Raw genomic sequence first — 10,740 nt, forward strand, 5'->3', positions numbered from 1 at the left:
TGGCTCCAGTTGAGGGTATAGCTGCCTCAGTTGTGTGCAGATGCAGAGAGCTGACAGATCTGCTTCCTTTGGACTGCAGTTTCTTGTGCTTTAAAACAGAAATGCCCTGTGCCCTAAAGTGAGCATGGTGGGTTTGTGTGTTTGTGGGCTGAGAGAAGGATGCATGGATGACGTAGAGCAGGAAGAAATTTGCAGTAATGAGATTTTGAATTCTTCGCGTTATTAATACACACAGACTGAAAGAGGTCATAGCCTACTTAAATGGAGACAGGAAGAAATCGAAGGTCATGTTCAGACAGTGTTCTGCCCGAGTCCTCGTGTATCCTGTTAGCCAGCTCCCAGCAGCTGCCTCTCGGGATGCTAGACCTTGGGAGGTGCTGTGCAGAGCACCTAGCTTTTCCATTACCTGGGAACAAGTATGTAAGTGACAGGCCATCTTGGCATAACTGTAAGCGACTGTGATAGACATTGAAGAAGGGAACAGGAACTTTATACGGGGCTGTGCACTGCAGAAAGGTAACAGTCATCAGCCTCTACAAGCCCCCACGTTAACAGAACTGGATGAAGAGTTTTTTAGGTTGGTGATTAGGTATGTGAGAAGCTGAGCCTCAGGTGTGACTCCTGGAGTCCCAGCATCACTGCAGTGATCTTTTGGGGTATTTTTTTAGAAGCTAAATGGAATTTGAGTTCAGGAGATTCTTTATAGCTTTTGTTGTAGTCACAGGTTCACTAAGGCAAACCATGGACTCTCAAAGCTTTGGTTACTGTGTTCATGGCTGTTTGAGGCCAGAAGGTGTTTTCCCACTAACCTGGCCAAGAATCTCCTAATTCCACATTCTTGAAAGAAATGGGGTTTCTGTTTTTTGTGGTAACATCATTGAACAGGATCTTTACTACAACTTCAGTAAAGTAACTGCCAAATACAGTTACTCAGTTTTTCTCCTTTGTTCCCTTCCTAGATGTGGAAGTTCACACAGGACCGCTGGGTTGTGAGAAAGGAAGTGGCAGCAGTTACAAAAGTGAGTGATTTTTTTTCTTCCTAAATCAGAAACTGGTAGTTAGTGTTGGGCATTGTCTCTACGTTGGTAGTGGATGCTGCTGCAAGCCTTTCCTCAGGTTCTCAGCATCTGCGTTACTGCTGACTTGCAGTGCTGCTCACCAGGCATGCCTTGGCTTTGGAACAGGTGTGTAGATACATACTCTTTTTAGAAATGTATCGGGCAACTCCCACAGTTACCAGGACTCCTCAGGGTATGAGTGGCCTTGTGGCTGAGCTGCTGGAATGCATCTTGTTTTCTCATCTGTCTCAGTGGAAAGCTGGACGCGGTTGGAATTAAGCTGACCGGTCGTGCACCCAAGCATACCAGCGCTTGTGCAGTCCAGGCTAGCTACTCTGCTTGGGGGGTGTTACAAAATAGCAACTCTTCTGCCAGCATTTTCCACTTGTCAGTATTGAAGAAAAGCTTTAAAGCAACTGGGGTACCTGAATAGTCTGTTAAAACTGACGAATAAGAAACATTTAAGTAAAAAGGACCAAAAAATTATTTCCTTAAAATGCAGTAAAATGGTAAAACACGAGTCAGTTTATGCACAGACCATCTGCTTGTGAAATGTAAGACCGAGTGCTGCTTGAATGCTGTGCATGTGTAGGTGCAGCACATCTGACCTGCAGCTCTAAACTAAGATTAACATTGTAGAATATGCTTCTCTTCACAACAGAGTCTTTTCATCTCAGTTTGGAAACTCCCTTTTCACAAAACATGCCGTGAGCTATTTGACACTCAGGTGATTAATCACCACTGCTCTCTGAAGTCCTGTGCTTTTAACATCGTGTGAAAGTGTTGGTGCAGCAGAGAAGGATGAGTATCTCTGGCGTAGCTGGGTGTGTGTTCATGGAGGTGCCCCGTATGTGCCAAGTCAGCCCAGCTATTCCTGTCTCGTGGAACAATGCCCATTGCTGCATGGCTGAGTATGTCCTATGGAAATTGACTGCCGTGTTATTTATGCTTTTTCTTTTTCTTTTAGCTTTGCCCAGAAGATGTGAAAGACTTCCTAGAGCACATGTCTGTGGCAAGGATAAACAAAGGTTGGGAGTTCATGCTCCCTTATGATGAAGACTTTGTTAAGAAGCATCCAGATATAGTCCAGAGGCAACATATGCTGTGGATGGGCATTCAGGCCAAGTAAATGACTTGTTTTATTTTGGGGATTAAGCTAAAACCAGAGAACTGTCTAGTACAAACTAAGTTCCGGTAGACATTGATGTATAATTTGATCTATATTGCCTCGAAGGTTTCCCTCTCACGGTGACCAGGCAGTGGTGTGGTGGGGGGTGTCAATACATCGTTCAAGTCATTCCTGTTCATTGGCTCCCTGGAGAAATTGGGTGTTCTAGGTGATGGCTAAAGCTGGCATGGCTGCATGCAGGCACAACAACTAAAAGTTTCCTGGTGTATTTTATCTTTGTCTTTCAGATTAGAAAAGGTCTATAATCTCTTAAAGGAGCACTTGACACCAAAGAAACAAGAGGCACAATCAGGTAAATGGAATTGTGCTTGGATCATCTTGAAGCACACGTGTCCCTCCATATTCCTGGGGGATGTTTTGGAGTTCCTATCTGGTTTTGAATGTGGTGGGGACTGGTCTGGTCTTGTTTAATATTTTTCCTTCCTTGCAATTTCCTCTCGATTATTCGAGACAGACCTTGGTCTGTACTAACATAACTGATGTTGGGGTGAGACAAGCTTACTGTAGCACCCTTGTAGCAGAGCCGGGAGAGTTCCTTGGCAGTGGGGACTTGCTGTTTGATAGTGTAAAATCGGCTAGTTCTGTTATCCACTTCTTCATTTAAGGCAGCTTGCATGGTGTGAAGGGTGTAAGCAGCCCCTGAAGAGAGGACAGGGCCAGTGCACAAGCCTCACCTCTCAGTTCGCAAGCAAATATGCATGAGGTGATTTTTTTATTTTCCCTGATTTGCACAAGGCTCTCTGGGGGGTGGTTAAGGGCTGACCTGTTGATCAAGAAGGTGTTTGGCAGGGAGCTGTGAGAAGGTGTGTAGCTGTCTCTTTTTGACATCCTTCTCCACCATGGATTCAAGTGAGAATATTAAAGTAGCTCCTCCTAATCCTAAAAGATTGTGAAAACTTGAGATTCCAGAGAGCTTTAACTAGGTATTTGGCTTGCTGCCAGATGCTGGAGCCAGTGAAGACTATAAGCAGAACTGACAAACGAGCCTATGAATCCATTTCAATACCCTGTGTCTGATCTGCTTGGAAGAATTAGGTGTTGGGTTATTTGGAGAGGATTAGCAAGCCTAACAGCAGAGAAGCTAACAGCCTGTGTGCTGGGCATGCTTTTGCTTTAGACGCAGCACTCCTTCCTTTGGCATTGAGACTGGATTCCTCTGCCACCAGCACACCCCTTCCTTTCAGCTTGGGATAGCTGTGTGGGGAGAGGACACGGGCAAGAGGTGCAGGAAGCATGGAAAAGGGCTCCCTCTTGTCCCTTCCAGTGGGGATGAGGATTACACCCATCACTGGGTAATAATACTAAGAGGGTCTCGGGCTTTCATACTGTGCACCTCATGCTAAAAGGGGGTTCAGGTTCACTGTTAGCCCCTTCACTCCCTTCGCTGTACCTAAAGGACATCCTTGTGCTGCCTCTGGCAGTTGCTGCAGCAGGCCCCATCAGCCTCTAGGTACTCTTAAAAAAAAAAAAAAAAAAAAAAGTTGATGGGCAAAGAAGCACTTGAGTCGCAAGTAGGGATGTATAAACAGTCTGTGCCTTGGGTTCCTGATTTGTGGAAAAGGCCCTAGTGACCAAACAAGCGGGCTTTGTCCTTGCTTCAGGTTCCTCAGCTGGAACACCCTTCCCCAAGCATTTGGCTTACAATTGTCAACATGTTTATCTTTAAAAAGAAAACAAACACCACACTCCACCAAAAAAAAGCCCACCCAAACTAAAGTAAAATTAATCAACAAACTGGGTTTATGCCTTACATTTCACAAGCAGATGTTTCCTTCTTTCATTTCACTGTAAGCCCTTCAAGAAGCATTCTGCGAGACTGGAGGCCTGGTTATGGTGAGTTTTATGCTATCTTTTGTTTCTTCCTAGCTCATCCGTTGCTGGTTTCTGGGGAGCAAAGGGTCAATATGGCTAAAGCAAAAGTCAAGCAGAACTATGGGCAGCTGGAGAAGGAGTTGCAGAAGCAAAAGGCAGAGATGAAATCAAACGACGCCTCAGCCAAGATGGATGTTTCCAATATCCGCATTAAAGAGGAGCCTGTGAGTGACGAGGAGCCGATGGATACCTCGGCATATGAGGGCATGAACAACGGCATTGTCAATGGCCTCCATGCGGAGGACGACTCCATGGACTCTTTAAATGGCCACTTGCCTGGAGGCTGCATTGACCGGGTAGCCCAAGAACTGAAGGCATTTGTGTCCTCAACGTTTAAGAAACAATTTGTACTCACCCTGAGTGAGCTTAAACGGTTATTTAACCTTCACTTAGCCAGTCTGCCTCCAGGACATACATTGTTCAGTGGCATTTCGGACAAAATGTTACAGGACATGGTGTTGGACACTGGCTGCAAACAGATTTTGGTGCCTGTAAGTACGCTTTCCCCTTGGTGTGCTTTGGGGAGGAGGGGCTGGGGGGCGGTGAAGCATCCGAGCTGTGAAGCGTTTGTGTCCTGTGCTGGTGGACTGGAAGAACAGATGTGCTCTGAGTAACTGTCCAATATTGCATATGTTGAAGCTGCTGGAGGTTTGTCTGGCATCCTGCTTCTGGCAGGCCCTGCCCTCTGCTTGCTTCGCTCTGTGGTGAGCTGCGTACCTTAGTTATCTTGGGGGCTCTGTTTCCCCATCGAAGCTGCTGAGCTGCAGTGACTCACTGCCCCAACTTGCTCCTGTTAACATGATCTAAGGCAGTCCCAGATTCCCATCAGCTGTCCTGGAGCTGCACAAGCTCCTTCTCTCAGGGACAGGGACGTGGAGAAGGGAAGGTGGCACTGACTGCCTGGGAGCGGCACGGCACACCCAGCAGAGCCCTCTGGGAAGCAACAAACCGTATCTGCAGCAGGTTTCTTCGGTCAGTCTTTTTCCTCCTAGGCTGTGCAGAGGTGTCTTTGTTTCTTTGTCTTTATGGAAATTACATGTGTGATTGCATGAGACGGAGCAGGTTTGTGTGACAGTAGATCGCTTAGGAAAGGAAAAGGAATTGGCATCATGGGAGAAAGCCTGAAAGGAAATTAATTTTACAAGACATCTGGCAGTGCTGATTGGGTTGTAACCAGAAAGAGCTTGCGAGGCTGCTGCCTTTGGGGAGAGAGGAAAAGACACGTGTGAACTGCTCGAAAGAGCAGGCAAGGCGGAAGGAGCAGGAAGCAGGCAGGCTGATGAGACAGAGCCTGGAGCATGGGAGTTGAAACTCAGCTAAGGAGTAGGGGTTGCTAGGGGCTGGGGGTGTGTGTGCAGAAATAACACGTTCAGTCATGTGCAAAGTACATGTTGTGGCACCTGGGAACCCAGTAACAGACTTGAGGTGCCACTAGGTAGACCACCGATCGTGGTACTTTCTGCTTTCTCTCCTGACTGCTTCCAAGTCCTAGGGTAGTAATTTTTGCTTGGAACTGCCTGAGCGCTGGCCAGGCTCACCTTTGTACATGGTGTAATGTGTGCCTTCGCCATGCTGATGGTAAATAGCTGAGGTCATTGCTGCTCTGTTACTTGGGACTGGGACTTGCATGCTTTGGAAATTTGGGGATTTTGGAAATTATTCCATCCACTGTTTGTTTAAAGGCTGTGAGGAGTGAAAGTGGGATAGTTTCTTTTTTCAAAAAACAACTAAGATAAAATCCTCCTGAAGAGAGGTGATTGGGAACTTCCTTCTGTTCAGAAAAGCCTGTCATGGGAGAGCTGCAGAGGTGCAGAAGTCTGGAATGTCTCTTGTTGGAGGTCTGCTGTTCAGTTTTAGTTCTGCTGACCCAGAATTTACTGCAAAAGTTGAGGTCTTGTACAGGAGCCTGTATAAGCCTGTACCGTTATCAGCAATGTAAATCATTACCCCCAAGCCTCCCCCTGATGCTCCTTGCAGATGGCAAATGTGCTGGGGCTGGTTTTACTCTTTGCATGGGCTCATCCGCTTTGGTATTTCTTGATTGTTCCCCTGGACCATTTTGTCAGAACCTGACGAGGGTGCCTGAGCTCACGGAAAGCCTGGAGGGTTGTTTAGCGTGGGATTTCATAGATGCTCATTAGTTTTCTGTAATTGAAAGTGTTTTGGTGATAAAAATCAATGATCTGAGGTAATTAAAATGATGTTCTGTGGGGGGTAAAGACACTCTTGGCTTGCACGCTGCCCTATTACAGAAAACATGTTGCTGAAAATGACAATTGGAAACTTACCAGGGGGATGCAGGGTTTATTATAAAGCTGACCGACTACACCCAGGGTATGAGAAAAATCAGATTTGTGGGGAGCCAGAAGAGATGCCGCTCCAGCTGCAAATGAGGCCGTGGGGATGCCTCCAGGGCGCTGTGCTCGCCTGCGCTTTGTAGCATCCTCCCAAGTGGGAGGGAAAGCACATGGAAAGAAATAGTGAATTCTGGGCAGAAGCACCCAAGTGCAGTGGGCTGCTGCTGCCGTCACAAGAGCGGGGAAGCAGAGGTGTCCTCAGCAGACGCTGGTGTGGTGCTTGTGTCCAGAGCTTGCACAGGCTGAGCCTGCGTTTAGCTCCACGGGAAACGTTTGCGCAGGAATCTGCCTCCTGAGTATCTACACCCATTTCCTGCAGACTGGTGGGGGTGCACGGGGGTGGCTGGCTCCTGCTGGCTCCCTTCCAGTGGTCCATGCAGTGGCAAAGTTCTGCCCAACACTTGAGGATATTTTTGAGGCATCAGGAAATGATGTAACCGTGGCCAGCATCCTGCCTGGCTCCCGGTAACAGGAGAGGAATGCAGCCTTGTTCTTAATGGTGAGCCTTTTGGGCTAGCACCAATGCCAGGCTCCTGGAGATGTAAGCTCACCAGTTTACCTCTAGGATTATTCCATCTGATAAGTTTTTTCTGGCAGACTCGGCCCCTTTCAGTCTGGTTTTGCTATGATGAGGCTATGATGTAGCCTGGTGGTGGCTATTTTTAGGGCGTGCTCAGTGCTTGCGTGAGACATCCCAAAGCCCAGGGCTCCTCCCCAGGAGCTTCCCTTTTAACGTGGCAGCCCTGGGGGCATGGGGCAGCAGTTCATCTCTTAAAAGCCCTGCACTAGTGCTGGAGGCTTAGAGCAGGGAGGGGCACAGGGCAAACGTTTTAAAGAAGGATTTTAAGATGGTGGAGAGCTGTTTCTAGGTGAGGCTGGGGAGATTAAGATAACAAACATAAAATGGCAAAGGGACGGCGAATGGCAAGAAGTAAGGCTGTTCGGACAGAGCAGCATGTCTCTTGAAGAGTCACTGATGGCATTTCCCACTCCTGTAGATGGACTGTATGACAGCAGCGTTTGCAACAGTTTGCAGAGTAAGGCTGGATGGGAGGAGGAGATCCTGTGGGTTTTTCTTCCCAAGTAAGTATTGTGTTGGTTTGGAAGCTGTTTCCTCACAAATGGCCAGATAAACACAGCTGTATTTCAGACACGTGGCTGAAGCAGGCAGAGTTTGCACTCTGGGTCTGTGTTGAGTGACTTTTTCAGTGGGGCAGCTTGTGGCTGTGTGCTCCTGGTGCCCTGCATCCTGCTTTTCCTGCTGCAGCTGTTCGCTGGAGGGAGGCTGAAGTATTGGATTTTGTCTGCGCTGCAAGCATACAAAAGATACTGTTCCTCAAAGGCAGGTGTCCTTATGAGAAGAGAATTATGTCAGGTGTTACAAGCCTAATAAACCTGAATCCTGGCTCTAAACCAAGTGTAGAGCCTTGTTATTTTGCCATTTGGACCAATGTGAGAGCCAAAGCTGCTAATCCCACCAGGCAGCTCCCACTGGACAAAACTCTTCCCCTTTGCACTACGATCAGAGGCAAAGCATGAAAGGGAAGGCTGATCTTTCACTCTGTGATGCACAAGTCTTGGCATGGTGTGAGAGCGACTGGGAAGAAAGGCTTGGTTCGTGCCAGCAGCCAGGATTGAGGGATACTGGAACAATCAGGACTGGCTTGTTAGCTTTTCATAGATGATTGATTTAGGTCGCCTGGGCGGTTAGCAGGGAATAAATTGTTAGTGACAGACAGGAGGAGACATGTCAGGAGTGGAGGCATACTCCAGCATTGCTCATTAGTCACTGCTCCAAGGGAAAGTGTTAAGGCAAATGGATGGTGTTTTACTTTTTTAGGAATTTGGGGCATGGAGGGGGGGAAGGCAGCTGTGTTCCTTCCTGTGTGCAGGGGTGTGAGACTGCTGCCTCAGAAAAAAAAAAAAATTACTCCTCTAGCTTGGTGCATGGAAAAAAGAAACAAAACCACTTAGTTTTGGGAGCCTGAAATGGGCAAGTGTCTGGTTTACTGTCCATCAGTGTTCAGTCTTCTGGAGTCCTGTAGTCTGCCCCAAAACAGAGCTGACAAATACAGCAGAAGCACAGTGCTTGTCAGAAATGCTCACTTGGGATTTGTGAAGCAGGTAAACACAGGATAGAGTCTGAATCTCTAAGACCTGCCACTGTACATGTGAAAACCTCCAGAAAGACCCTGCGGTGCACTTGGTGCTCTCAGTTGAATGTTGCTTTGGATGATCTGGAAGTAAATGCTGCTGACAGGAAAAATCTGGACACCTTGCCATGAAATACCGGCTAACATCCAAGCCCTGGGATTGTTCTGGTAGTGGGAAACTGACACCATGCAAAATTCACAGGATTCCAGTATGCCTAGCAGTTCCCTTTTAAAGCTATGAAATAGCAGGTGGTGTGCCAGACATGGCCCCAGCTTACCCCACCATGACCGTCAAACATGGTGCGGGCGTATCAAGGCACATGTCAGGGTGCCATGGGGCTTGTCCCCTGATCTGCGTGCTGCAGGGTCACCCAGCAGGGCAGGTTTGGGACAAATAATGTTTCTGTTGAAGTCATGAGCCTGCGAGAAGGTGTCTGCCCCGTGGCTGCGGGAGGGGCCACATCTCAGCAGGCACAGGGGCTGCCCCAGCGAAGTTACCCCTTCAGGTGTGGAATGGGAGAGGGGCTTGTGTTGTTTCAGTAGTTACTACGTGGCAGCAACGGTTTTGATGCAGTAATGGGTGTCCGGGGATACTGTATCATAGAATCGTTAAGCAGAACTCATTAAATAGATGGTTATTTTTAACAGCCTCTTGTTCTCAAGTTTCCTCCACAGACTGCTGCTTCACCAGATGAACTAAAGGTCTATGCACTTTGGGAAGCCGGTGACACTTATGATCAGGTAAAGATAAAAATGAGTGACATTCCCAAACAGATGTTTATTGAGCATTTGACATTGTTTGAATTTGTGTTTCTGGAACTGGTACAGCAGGTAGTTTTCCTGTTTCCCTATTGAAGCATCCAGTTCTCAGTAGTAATCTGTGTCCAGCTGAGAGGAAGCCCTTAGCTCGCAGGGTGATTGTTGCTGTGTCAAGACAAGGCAGTGTGCACAGAAACAACTTACGATGGTAATACATGTCAGTAACTAGCTCGATGGAACAAATAATTTTGAACCTGTGAGGAGAAAGGATTCTCCGATGCAGGCCTCACACGAGGATCCGGTCCAATATTATTATTTTTTCCTTTTGATGTTAACGTGACGTTAACCAGAGATGAAATGATGCTGTTACCTGATATATCTGTTTATATTTAGAACAGGAAATTATTACAGCATATGTAAGCATCTCCTGAGTTGTTATTGCTATCAGAGCAATATATGCAAAATATGAAGTGAAAGGGAAGGCACCTGAAATGTGGATGGACAATGTAACTCCTGTGTCCATGAACTAAATAATTTTTTATAGGGAAGAGTCAAGTAGTGTCCAGCCTCCTGGCTGGAGTGAACCAGGTGAACTCCCGTGGGAAGCATTTGAGAGGAGAATGTTGCAGGCCCTTCTTCAGCATGTTCTTGGACCTTTGGAGGTGCCCCAGGTGCAGGTCTGGCCACGGGGTATGGAAAGATCACTGAGGAGCCCTCAGAGGCTTGGGCACTGCTGGAGAGAGGTATACGGGACAGATTTGGGATTGTGAAGCAAGAATCCTCTAATGTAGTTCAGTGACTGTTCCATACAGACTAAGGCACGTGCAGTTTTGATCTGTAGAAAGACAGGAATAATTATTCTTCTCTTCGTATTTATGATACATTTTCTTTTAAAGCATCGCCAAGTTTTGCTTGAAATCTTTTCGAAAAACTATCGAGTGCGCAGGAACGTCATCCAGAATCAGTTGAGTCAGGAATGTGGAGAAGATCTAAACAAGCAGGAGGTGGATAGAGTGTTAAAGGTAAATTTCTATTCCATTGTGGGTTTGATCAAATTAATGCATGAATTTTTAATGCTTGGTTCGAGCAAAGGATCATACTTTTCCTTGAATTGACAAATGCTGAGGATGATAGAACAATTGTTGTTGAAATGTGGACAAAACCTGTTTTCCAGCTTGTTTTCTTAAAAATAACACTTGTCTTCTCCTACCTTCTTTCCCTCCAAGAAGTAGTGATTGTGACTCACACATTGTTTTGTGTTATTGCAACAAATCAGTATTTGTCATCTTGGACCAGCAGAGAATAGAGTGTAGTAAATGAGATACTTCAGAGTTATTTTTAAATAATGTGGA

The 10,740-nt window shown here is 46.8% G+C and overlaps 1 protein-coding gene across 2 annotated transcripts in view; it reads left to right on the top strand.

Annotated features, from left to right (window-relative positions):
- POLR3E (RNA polymerase III subunit E) overlaps positions 1–10,740 on the top strand; it is a 30,225-nt gene that overhangs the window by 17,278 nt on the left and 2,207 nt on the right. The window contains exons 15-20 of one of the 2 annotated variants that reach the window (XM_056334707.1): positions 960–1,019; positions 2,026–2,183; positions 2,475–2,539; positions 4,114–4,610; positions 9,278–9,370; positions 10,285–10,410. In XM_056334707.1, the coding sequence (XP_056190682.1) occupies positions 960–1,019; positions 2,026–2,183; positions 2,475–2,539; positions 4,114–4,610; positions 9,278–9,370; positions 10,285–10,410 (999 nt within the window). The remainder of the gene's footprint in view (positions 1–959; positions 1,020–2,025; positions 2,184–2,474; positions 2,540–4,113; positions 4,611–9,277; positions 9,371–10,284; positions 10,411–10,740) is intronic. The other variant, XM_056334708.1, reaches the window with a different exon arrangement.

This window comes from Falco biarmicus, chromosome 4 (assembly GCF_023638135.1).
Source record: "Falco biarmicus isolate bFalBia1 chromosome 4, bFalBia1.pri, whole genome shotgun sequence".
Classification (NCBI taxonomy): domain Eukaryota; kingdom Metazoa; phylum Chordata; class Aves; order Falconiformes; family Falconidae; genus Falco; species Falco biarmicus.